Source organism: Camelus bactrianus, chromosome 19, assembly GCF_048773025.1.
Source record: "Camelus bactrianus isolate YW-2024 breed Bactrian camel chromosome 19, ASM4877302v1, whole genome shotgun sequence".
NCBI classification, from domain to species: domain Eukaryota; kingdom Metazoa; phylum Chordata; class Mammalia; order Artiodactyla; family Camelidae; genus Camelus; species Camelus bactrianus.
Genome location: NC_133557.1, coordinates 39,061,069 through 39,073,407, shown reverse-complemented (window position 1 = coordinate 39,073,407; position 12,339 = coordinate 39,061,069). Strand labels below are relative to the sequence as shown.

The 12,339-nt window shown below is 47.2% G+C and overlaps 1 protein-coding gene across 12 annotated transcripts in view; it reads right to left on the bottom strand.

Annotated features, from left to right (window-relative positions):
* The window catches only part of KIF16B (kinesin family member 16B), a 243,734-nt gene that overhangs the window by 103,084 nt on the left and 128,311 nt on the right, over nucleotides 1-12,339 (bottom strand). For all 12 annotated transcript variants that reach the window (XM_074347840.1, XM_074347844.1, XM_074347841.1 and 9 more), the window contains 2 exons: nucleotides 3,329-3,411; nucleotides 1,884-1,972 (listed from right to left, as the gene is read on the bottom strand). In XM_074347840.1, coding sequence (XP_074203941.1) covers nucleotides 1,884-1,972; nucleotides 3,329-3,411 — 172 coding nt within the window. The remainder of the gene's footprint in view (nucleotides 1-1,883; nucleotides 1,973-3,328; nucleotides 3,412-12,339) is intronic.

The window sequence follows — 12,339 nt, the reverse complement described above, 5'->3', positions numbered from 1 at the left end:
ACCCCTTGCTGGTTCTCAGAGGCACTAAGCAGCCACAGAACATTCCCAAGTGTTTTCACAGTAGAAGCCACCACCGTCAAGGACACCGAAGCAGGGACCCGGATTCCAGGACTGGAACTGGGTTTCGAGCGGGGAGATGAAGCCAAGCAAGCCCCCTCCACACCCGGCAAAGGCTGAACCAGCCACACAGCACGAGCAGGTGAGGATGTGCGATTTCAGGTGACGTTAACCCTGAAGACCTGCGTGTTACATTAAGCCTGCATAAAGCGAGCATACGAATGAGTCAGTCTCCGTCATGCTTAAAGGAGGAAGGTCAAACTACCAGAAGGGCTTAAAGACCTATGATGAAACGTGCCTCCTGGAAGTACCAATAACCCGGTTGTTCTGAGACTGTTCTCCCGTGTCAGGGGCCTCACCAGTCACCACGGCTGAGTCCAGGCAGATTTATTCAACGGGCACAACTCTTCTCAGTGACCGTGTAATAAGATGGAAAGGCTTCACGAGTGGTGCAGGGAAAGGCTGACCCGGAGGAACGTGCTTGCATGTGCTCCCAGAAGGTCTGGGAGGAGGAGGCGCACAAGAGCCTGCAGCCATGGGGGTGTGCTCCCCGGGCAGGAGGCCCCTCTACGAGCAGACACAGGGCAGGGCGGTCACGTAGCGGGCAAGGGAAGGGTGCGCTCTGCACCCGCTGCCTTCCGCTCATGACGGGCAATGATGGGCATGCGCTCCCACGTGGCACACTTCCAACTGGTCCATCTGGGGACGGCCCTCCAAGGTCAGTCAGGCTAGGGATCCAGAAATGGGATCAATGGCCCCTCCAAGTTGCAAACTCCTACAGGAGTGAAGAAATTCCCTGCAGGCACGGTGCTTTCCACAAACCAGAGTCCTGACCTGAGCGGAGGGAGGGAAGGTGCAGCCTTGGGGAGAAGTGCTGAGCCAGGGGTCATGGGCGATGTCACTGGCCTCTGGTCTGAAGCCACTGCCCAAGTGGAGGAGGGCAGGTGGTCATTGGTGGGGAGTCAGACAGACCTGGACACACACCGCAGCTCTGCCCACAAAGCCGAGATGGGCAGACCTACAACGATTCTCTACACGTGAAACTGAGAAAAAGTCAACGTGAGAAATTCTAGGAGAGGCGCTTGGTGCCGCGCCTGCGCACAGTGACTACGAAACAGACACCAGCTCTGATTCTTTCACTCAGCTAGCAATCTACCGCCACTGTGTCACAGGAGGTTCTCCTTGTGGGAAAGAGACAATCACAGGACTTCACTAAACGAGAAAGGACCCCAGAATCCTTTCATCCAGTTCCCCGTTTGGGGGCACTTTCATTATCATTTCACGAGTGAAACCACAAAGGGCCTGAGCAGCTCTGCCGGCCCCAAGGTCACCTGCCACAAGTCCCTTTAAAACACTACCGCTGTCCTCAGTGGTCCCCTAGCACCTGCAAGTACTGCACATAGCTTCCTGGGATCCGAACCCCTGCGAGGCAGTGTTGTCTCTGCTATTACATTAAGTTTAGGACATGAAACGAAAGCGCCTACCTAAGCCGATGGGACTGTGCACTGAGCACTCAAAGTGCCGACTCTGACAGCCCTGCAGGTGAGAATGAGGCTGAACAACCCTTATCCGTGCCTGCCCGCTGTTCAGCGGAGACCCAGGATGCGTCCTCCCATTTGAGTCGTGACTGTAACTAAGTAAAAGGATGTGCAGACAGCGAGGGGTGGAAAGGAAGCTGGAAAATGATGACAGCTGATCTGACAGCGAGTCCTAACTGCAGAAGTTTTATTTTTACCTTATTTTTTTTTTTAAGTGACTTTAATGGAGTCGCAACAAAGACCACCAGGGCAACAATCACAGGGAAGGGCGCGCCGCTGTCCACTCACCCTGGGTTGTACAACATGACGGCGGAGAGGTTCTCACAGGACTTGGAGAGGTCGGTCATGGACAGGCTGAGGGAGGACAGGAGGCCACTCTACGAGCAGACACAGGGCAGGGCAGTTACGTCGCAGGCAAGGGAAGGCTGCACTCTGCACCCGCTGCCTTCCGCTCATGACGGGCAATGAGGGGCGTGTGCTCCCGAGTGGCACACTTCCAACTGGTCCATCTGGGGACGGCCCGCCAAGGACAGTCAGGCTAGGGATCCACCTGGAGCCCAAGCCCCACACTAAGCACCACTGGGGCCCAGCATGCTCGGACAGGAACCACAGTCCTGTCGGTCCCCTGATTAGGCTGCTGCGTTCAGGGGAGGGAAAGGCTCATGGCATCTTTGCCATCCCCTGCTCCCCGGCAGGTATGGTACCCTGGCAGCAGCAGCCCTCACACTTGCTGAGGGGATGCAGATGCGGATGCAGAGGGAGGAGAAGGGAGACGAAAATAGCCAGAGCTGGACCTGTCCACAGAAAGCCAGTGGCAAATGTGTTTTCTTCCTTCTCTGTCTCTGCAACTGTGTCCCAGAAAGGGCCCCAGGGAGACCCTGGCTGAACAGGTAAGAGGCTTCACTGGCTGGGAATGGCAGCCTAGAGAAGGTGGGCTTCGTGACTTTCTCGTTAGTTCCCATCTAAGGTGCTGCGTAACTCAGGGTGAAGGGCAAACCCTTCTGGGTCAGCAGGCCAGGGCGGCAGCCCCAGCTCCCCACTTGCTGGCTATGGAACAGGTGAGTCTCAGTTTCTCATCTGGAGCCCCTGTGACGTGGGGGTAATGATGGCCTCAGTAGAGATAAAGTGGTCCACGTGGGAGTGCTGCTCATGGCCATACCAGCCATGACTATGACCGTCCTCGGTCTAAGGACAGCCCTGGGTCCCTAGACAGACTTCTCCTCCTCTCTCTGGTCCTCTGCCCACCTCCCCCATCCAGCACTTGAAGTGCCCTCTGGATGGTCCAGCCAATCAAGCTGGAGTCACCCCCTCTCTGCTTCACACCCCAATCAAAAATCCAATTTACTGAAAATGAAAATAAAAAATGAGCAAACTTTGAGATGACAGTGATTCTGACACTGGGTTAACTCCCAAAACAGATGCTTGTAAGTGGAAGTCAGTCTCCACTTAATGGAAAATGATGTCCATCTCCACTGCGGGGGATGAAGGGCTGAGGAGGAGGGTCCAGAACGAGTGTTTCTCCTTCTGCTCTGGCTTTCACCTGCCACCCGACTTCCTCAGGCCATCGCCCGCTGGGAAGCAAACCCCTAGAATCAATTCAGGCTGCAGGGCTTTTCAGGTGGTTAGGGCTCCAGTAAGTCATGCTGCTGGCGTAGAGTGGAGACCCCCCAGCCCAGCTTCCCGCCTCCCCGCTCCAGAGCACAGTTGGTGCCTGGAGGCCCCATGCTACTCACTTTCCTCTTCTCCCTGAGCTTGGCGGCCTCCTTTGGGTGGTTAAAGCGAAACATGTTGGTCCTCCCCAGGAGTATGACAGCACCTAAGAACACACAAAACCGCCATGAGTTTCGGCGAGCAGCCTGGTCGGTCGGCAACATCCTCACGTGGGATTCTACAGCTGAAGTGTAATTTCCAGTGTCCTGTAAAACAACACAATAAAGGAAAGCTTTAGTCGCAAAAGTCTGCTTACATAAGCCAATTTTAAATCTTCAAATGCTTTTACTTTTATAGCCAAGTGTCGCGATACTTCTGTTGCCCAGGGCAGAAGTGATGGGTCTGAACATTACAATTATCGTATGAGATTTAAAACTTACTACACCGATAATTATTTTGATTGTTGAGAAGAAAAACAGAAATCAGTTCTCCAAAGAGATGCTGGAATATCAAGAAAAGAAAAGCATAAGGTCACCAATTTAGGGAACGTTTATTAATGTTGATAAAAGTAGAAACCTCAAAGGAAAGTACTTTCAAAAGAAAACATGGTGAAACCCCAGAGTACAGGTCACTATTACCAAAATCTCCCTCAGAACTCGACAGGGAGAAAAGTGTGCACATGTCATGTCTACTTCCATGTAAAAACACTGCTTCTTGTTAAAAACCCTGTTAAAATGTAGGTGGCCACACTGGACAGACAAGAATGGTTCCTTTTGATTGACAAGTGTTCTGCTTATTCAGAAAACGATTACAAGGGGCAAGAGAATTGAGTGTAAATGCCCCAGGGTAACAAAATCACCAGCTGGGGAGAGAAATCTCAGCTTGATTGAGCAAATACATGCTTCCTAAGGCCGGAGCCGTCCGAAGCTGGCACGGATGTCGCAGGAGGCACTGAGCCCCTTGTCCCTGGGGGGATTTAAGAGATTCAGACTCTTAGCTGGTCCCATTGACAACTGAGAGTCTGCCAGGCCTCAGAACAGGCCCCCATGTTCAATCTTTGCCCTGAAAAATTATGCAACTGATTTGGGAAGGTAAGACCCTCGTACTGCAAGTCACCCATGAAGCATCTAAGTGCGGAGTGAGGGTACTGTAGGTGGGGACAGGCTCTGGCACCGAGGACCTGAGCTGGGTCTCACAGGACAGTAGAGGACAAGAGAGGTGCCCCATGTGAGGGTGACCGTGGGGAGGGTCTGAGCCTTAGACAGGAGATGAGCCTCCTGACTCTGGAGAAAGGAGAGAGTCAAGTCCAGCCAAAATGCAGGACATCTGAAGACTCCATATTGGATAGATGAGGCCAAAACAGACCGTGAAGCCTTGGCAGCTGGGATAAAGGATCTGCAACAAAGCTCAGAAAGACTGGTGACCAAAGAGAAATTCCAGCTCGTGGATATCCTGGGCGTCCTGTGCAAATCTCAAAAACAAAACCATTAGCTGTGAACACTTAAAAATCTATAGTTTTCACAAAGAAGTCTGAGTTTCTGGCTTCACTTCAAAAATGAGAAGCTCCGGGATAAGTAGATCTGTGCTGTCACTGGGCTGCTGGCGGCCGCCCCTTGTGGGCAGGACCCGGGACCTCTCGCTGACCACAGGCCCCAGCCTTCCACTCAGGGACTGTCTCCCCCTGGACCCTGCAGCTAACGTCATTGCCCCAGACAGCTCCTCCCGGGCCTCAGACCGGCAGACCTGCCTGCCTATTCGACACACTGTCTCAGATTCTCGTTTCAAATGCAATATGGTTAAAGCCTATCAGGTTTAGATCATAACCACAGGGAGCGACTGAAGGGTTGTTCAGTAGAAACGGAGTCACTGTGAGCAGGAGGACACAGTTCTAGGAGACTCGGAAGGGCAGCAGTGGGTGTGATCCACACTACAACCTGCTTGTCCCCCGCGTGTAACACTGCGTCTGTGTATTTTCCAGTTATGGAAAGGTACCCTTACTACAATGAAGAAAGGTGTTTCCCATGCCTTTTATGACTAGGACTCAAAACTGTGTGCCACACAGAAAGTCAGAAACTAAACAGCCACGTCCAGGACATATGTGAATTTAATGCTCTTAAAGTGACAATAGAGATTAATAAGGCAATCTCATCAGAGGGGTTAATTACATCAAATCCAATTCTTTTTTCCCCTGTTAATCAAGTGCCCAGCCATGCAAGTTGAAAATTGCCAAAATATGTTAATGGAAAAATAGAATAGTATTTCAGAGACCTAATTCATATCTCATTAAATCACTGAAAATAATCTTGCCACTCATGTGTTTGCACAAAATACACATATCAAGTCACCAGTGCTTCCCTCCAGATCTTAAATTCTCTCTCATTACGAATGACTCCTTGATCTGAGGTTTAATGTGATTAATCAGAGCAGATGGACTTTCTATGATGCACTTAATTTGTCATTTTTAAAGAACATCTAAACCTCCTTAAGATACATGATGGCATCTTTGAGATTACTGAGCGCTCATTCAGTCCTTGAGGCCAGACAAATTCCAGACGGTCTTAAAGGGGGATGGAGGGGAAATGGCAAGATGGAAGGGTAGACAAAGGCTCTTGTTAACAAAAAAAGGCCTTTGGTCAATCTCTGAATGAAACCACGAATGCTAGTTCCACTGGAGATTTTCTACTTTTGATATTTCAGGTACCCTGAAAAACACATAAACATTTCTGGTGATTTCTAAGGAGTGCAGTGATAATGATCATGAATATCACTGTTAATGACCATCCTCAAATTTTATGTGAGATTTTCTAAATTCTGACTACTGCGCAAATAAACCTACTTTTTTTTTTTAACTAAATGTTGTCATTTGAATATTTCTGAGGTGATGGTGTTGGAATTATTTCGTTCTGGGTTACAACTAAGAGGAACAAACACAACAACCATTCCCAAATCTGCGTGGTCCATGGTAATATAAGCTTACAGGCCAGAAACAGGGGGCCCCTTGCAATTCTGCCTCGGGGCTCCACATTCTGAAATTAATCATGCTTTAGAAAGGCCCTCCTCAGCCCACTGCCCCCCCCCCCATACAGACAGGATGCAACACACTGTCAAACCACGCCCGCTGGAAGTTTTAGACACAGCAGCCAGGAAAGCAAAGCTCTGTCTGTAAACACATCATTTTCCCAAATAGCATTGCATGGGAGGTCGGGATAAAGGAGGGCTCTTTTTTCATTTCCTAATTCAAGCAAAAAAAAAAAAAAAAAAGTGCATTCTGTGTGACAATTCTTCTGATTTAGTCTTTAAAATATTTATTAAAATAAGTTATGGCAATGGCATCACTTGGGGGACCTGCTGAAGTCTGATTTCCACTAACCGACGCCAGTACTTAACAGATCACACAATGTGTTCCAGGGCCGTGGACTCTCATGACACTGGCTTTTAAGACACTTGAAATGTAGTAATTGTTCTTTATCTCAGAAATGGCTTTGGGTAGCGAGGTGGGGAAGATTTGAGATCTGACACGGTGCTTGTGGTGGGTGAGAAAGTTTCACAGGGATTCTACTGGATGCAAACACGTCACGTGGCTTGCGGCGGACAGCTGGAATGGACGAGTGACAAACACTTGGCCTCACAGGCAGCCAGCAGGTGTCCGTACCAAAGCACAGATCCTCTGGACCTCCAGTGAGGACCTGTGATCCCTTACCAAAGAGCCACAGAGGCCTCTCCTTTTCAATGTTTATAGTTCAAATGTGGATTTACAATTTCCTGCTCTAGATAAATCACTTAAACCTTTGTTTACCTTTGGCAAAGTGAAAATTGCAAACTTAGATTCTGGGACCCTGGAACAGAAAGAAAATTGATTTTCAGTCTTCTTTATTGAGATTTGCAGTCAAATAACCCCCAAGAATTATTTGTCCAACTGCACACACCACAGGCTTGAGCATGGAGCTTTATAAAATTTCAAGATGCCCCGTCCCATCTGCAAAGAAGTTTTTAGACGTGCGGGTGTCTAGGTGTGAGATGAGGGATGAGAGAGAGAGATGCATTTTTCTTCTTAAAGCCTCAGGGAAGATACAAAAGAGTAAATGGAGCAGGTCTGATCCTTCAGAAAGAAAATGGAAAAAGTATATGAAATAATTAGGGGATGATTCCAAATAGTAGGCAATAAAATGTTAAATTCTAAGGTATTGAATGGAAAGCATTATTAACTATCAAACTATAAGTACCTCCAAATACACAGGGGACTGGGTCCAGGATGCCAAAATCCCAGATGCTCCAGTCCCTTTTATAAAATGGCCTGGTATTTGCATATAAACTACCCACGTCCTCCCCTGTACTTTAAATCATCTCTAGATTACTTATAATACCTAATACACTGTAAATGCTATGTAAATAGTTGCCAAAGCACAGAAAATTCAAGTTTTATAGTTTTTGGAATTTTTTCCCGGAGTATTTCCAACCTCCTAGTGGTTGGTTGAATCCACTAGGATGCAGAACCCGCAGGTGCAGAGGGCTGACTGCAATTTTCTTTCCATTCACACCTAGTCGTTCATCTTCTTCGTTGCCAACAATACTCCTTATTCTGCTGGTAACGATCTCAACTATTCACGTGCTCCAAGTTGTCAATATTCCAAAGTTCCTTCCAAAATGCCTCCCTCCTCCTGTCTTCCTAAATACCAACAGTCTCCTAGCTTCATCACCCCCCTTCTCTACTGCGCGCCTCCAGGCCGCCCTTGGCCGTCCAGGCCGGGCTGTCCTTCACCTCCGCGACCACGTGACGTCTCCCGAGTGGTGCCCACCCTGCACGGGAAATCCCTGCCGCCAGTCTGGGAACCCGGGCGCTACAAACGCGTCACGATTCTGCAGCCAGGGCTACTTGGTCTCCCGCCGCTTCTGCCCCCTACCTCACCCGCTCTCCAGTCTACAGATAATTCTTCACTAAACACTTTGGTCGAAGTACACCTGAGTCACTTTCTCACCGTGGACCATTATGACAAATTCACTTACTCACTTTGGAATCCAGCTGCGGGTAAATCTCTCCTTGGTCACCTTGGTCAGCAGTCTAAAGCCACCTAGGGGACAAGTCCTGGTCCCGCCTGAGGTGGAGCAGCGCCCTCCCCAGCCTCTCCCTGTGAGCGTAGCTACGGCCAAGGGCCTGACGGGTCACCTGCAGCGGGCACTCGAGGGCCCTGAAAAGAACAGAAGCAGGTGGACTGAAGGAGACCAGCACCTAAAGCAGCACTGAACCCATGAGGAATTTCCCACTGCCTTCCCCTAGCGGCCCCAGCTTCATCTGGGAGGAAACCCAAAGTCGGCATCAGTGCAAAAGAGAGAAGTCCAGGAGCAGCCCCCTAGCTCGGGGCCAGGAGGGAGAGGGGCCAGCAGCAGCGGCAGCAGCAGGGCCCACAGGGGCCCGCCCCCAGGAGGGAGGGGCGAGTCTCTGTCCAATCACAGGAGCTGTGGGCCCAGGAGGGTGGGGCGGACCCTGGTTGCTTTATTTTTCCTCTCTGACCCCTCACCACTTGGCCCCGGACATGGGCACTAGCACAGGAGGAACACGAAGGAATAATATAAGTAAAGCTTCAGATTTCTAGCAGTGGGGGGCGAGGTGGCGGGTAGAACAGGAAAGATCCAAGAAACCAGGAAGTACCTGGGAGGTGGCATGGAGGGCAAAGCTCATCAGGAAAGCGACCTCATGGAATTGTTTAGGAACTCCCGGGCCACCCCCAACTCTGCAGGCACGGAGCTGACCACTGACGGCTCCCTGAGTGTTTAAAAACGGGATGAAAAGACCACTGCTAAGCTTCCAGGCTGCCCACTGGATGGCACACACCCGGGATGGACTGCAAAGGCTTTGAAAACCAAATAGGCATTGGAGCCAGAATCATGACCCATAGAGACTGGTTCTCACTTACAGTCTAAATCCAACCGGGTCAACTGCCTGCTAAAACAAGCAAGCAAAAAATCAACACTTCCCAGAGGATTCAAACAAGACCCAGAGTCTTACAACACAATATAAAAATGTCCAAAATATAATTCAGTATTACTCAGCATATAAAGAACTAGAAAAACCTCAACTTGCATGGCAAAAACCAAACAAGTGATGCTAATGCTCAGATCACAAAATTTTAAATCAGCTATTATAAGTGTTCAAACAATTTATCCGATAGGGAGCCCGGAAAACCGTGTGTGTCGATGGGGAGGGTGGATATCACGGGAGAATACCTAGATGAAACAAGATAAGCAAAATGTTAATAATTATTGAAATTGGGTGATGGGTAATGAAGGTTAGTTAAAATATTCTCTATTTTGTGTATGTTTGAAAACTCCATAATTAAAAAAAAATTCAGTTTTCTATATCAAATGACTTAGAAATAAAAAGGATGTGCCTTAAAAAAAAAAGTTCAAACTCGGGTGAACACTCTTGGAAGGTAAGTAATTTCAACAAAGAAATAAAGGATATGAAGAAGAATCAAATATTCCAACTGAAAATTACAAAAACCAAAATTAAAAAACTCATTGTTTGATTGATTCAGTGGCAGAATGGAGATGACAAAGTAAAAAAAAAAAAGAAAAATCAGTGAATGTGAGGACAGATCAACTGAAATTATCTCATCTGAAAAGCAAAGACGGGGAGGGTACAGCTCTAGCGGCAGAGTGCGTGCCCAGCAGGCAGGAGGCCTTGAGTTCAATCCCCAGTACCTCTGTTAAATAAATAAATAAACCTAATTACCTCCCCCACAAAAAAGAAAAGAAAAGCAAAAAGAAAAAAGTTTGCCGGAAGATGAAAATAATTAAACAGAGCCTCAGACTCTGTGGGACAACACTACAATAATTAACACTCATGTAACAGGGTCCCAGACAGAGTGTGATGCAGAAAAACAATATTTAAAAAAATAATGGCTGAGAACTTCTCAAATCTGGAGAAAGACAGAAACCCACAGATGCAAGAAGCTTGTTAAACATCAAACAGGTAAACTCCAAGAAATCTACACCAAGTCACACAGTGAAGCCACCCTAAGGGGGTGTCCAGCTGAAAATGAAACTTAAAAAGGAGTGAGTGATCATGATAAATAGATGTGATGATTCAAACAAGAGAAGAAGGGAGTTAAAGAAATGGACAAAGGGTTGTCTCCTGCACCAAAGTCTGGGCAGGACTTCATGACTAGCCTTGGTCCTCATACTAAAGTGTGCATCAGAATCTCCTGCAGGAAAAAGGAGCCCTCCTACACTGCTGGTGGGAATGTAAGCTGGCGCAGCCATCATGGAGGGCAGCCTGGAGATTCCTCAAAAAACTAAAAATAGACTTACCCTATGATCCAGCAATCACACTCCTGGGCACATTATCTGGAGAAAATTATAATTTGAAAAGACACGTGCACCCCAGTGTTCACAGCAGCACTATTTACAATAGCCAAGACATGGAAACAGCCTAAATGTCCACCTACAGATGACTGGAGAAAGAAGATATGGTTTATTCATACAATGGAATATTATTCAGCCTTAAAAAAAGAATGAAATCATGCCATCTGCAGCAACATGGACGGACCCAGAGATGATCATATTAAATGAAGTAATACAGAGAAAGACAAATACCATGATGTCACTTATATGTGGAATCTAAAAAAAAAAAATGATACTCATCTTATTTACAAAACAGAAACAGACTCACAGACATAGAAAACAAACTGTGGTTACCAAAGGGGAAAGGGTGGGGAGGAAAAAATTAGGAATCTGGGATTAACAGATACACATTACTATATATAAAACAGATAACCAAAAAGCACCTACTATATTGCACAGGGAACTATACTCAATTTCTTGTAAAAACATATAATGGAAACGAATCTGAAAAAAACATATGTATGTATACATGTAACTGAATCACTTTGTTGTATACCTGAATCTAACATTGTAAATCAACTACACTTTAATTATAAAAAAATTTTTTTGAACTCTCCTGCAGGACTTATAAAAAAAAAAATCATCCAGACTGCTGGACCCACTCCCAGATTTTTTGATTCCACAGGTCAAGGATGGGGCCTGGGAATCTGCATTTTGAAAAGCTACCAGGCGATGTTGATCTTGCTGAGCTGGGGACACACTCTAAGAACCACTGGCTTTGGGTACAGTCTTTAAAACAGGTGGGGATCTGCTCCTCAAAAGTTCCTGCTGAATGAATCAGCCACGTGCAAGTAACAGGTGTCAGATCTGCAGGCCTCACACCTGCGGAAGAAATCTAATGAGTGCTCAAGGACAAAGACAGGTGAGTCACATGGGAGGTGAGACACAGATCTGCTGGCTCTTTGTAACATGTAAAAGGTCTTGTCTGTTCACTAGACATCTTGGCTAAACTGCTCAAAAATTTACCTTCCTTTCTAGTTCCACTAAAATTCTTTTTTAATTTGTCACTGCACAACTCATAGCAGGCCTTCGGCAGATGAAAGTTTAATCAAAGGCTCTCAGCTCCACTCCCTAGACAATCACCTGTTCCCTCTAAGAGCTTGCATAGATGCAAATATATTTTGGCACTCGAGCGTGATGCGCTCAAGTGCACCTGCGCGCCGACTCCCCAGGTGGAGGTTCTGCAGCCCTTCTCACAGGACAGAGGAACGTCAGTGGCTCTGACAAACCAGCAGGACCAAAGGAGGCCACTGCTATGAACGGAAAAATTAATGAGAGTTGACAACTATCAGCTTTAAAGTAATATATTACAGAAAAAATAAGAAAAAATACTAATACTAAATTAAATACTAATAATTAAAATAAGAGAAAATAGTTTCTGGCCATTGTAAGGCCAAGGTTGAAATTTTTCATTATAACCTATCTGATTTTTTCATACATTTCATAGTAAATACAGGAGAAAAAAAGAAAAAAAGAAAAATCTCAGGTCTGAGACTCTACCAAACATAGCTCAAGGCTTACGGACTGGACACCGAGGTCAATGCAAAGACCTCCTCATTCTGTGGGATCGTGGGAGTGAGGGAAAGGACACCTCAGAGAACACACCACTGAAGGGCACACAAAGATGCGAGGCCGCGTATCTGAGGCACTGTTCCTAGAAGAACCCACAAATGAGGAGAAAGCCTTCGCAGGC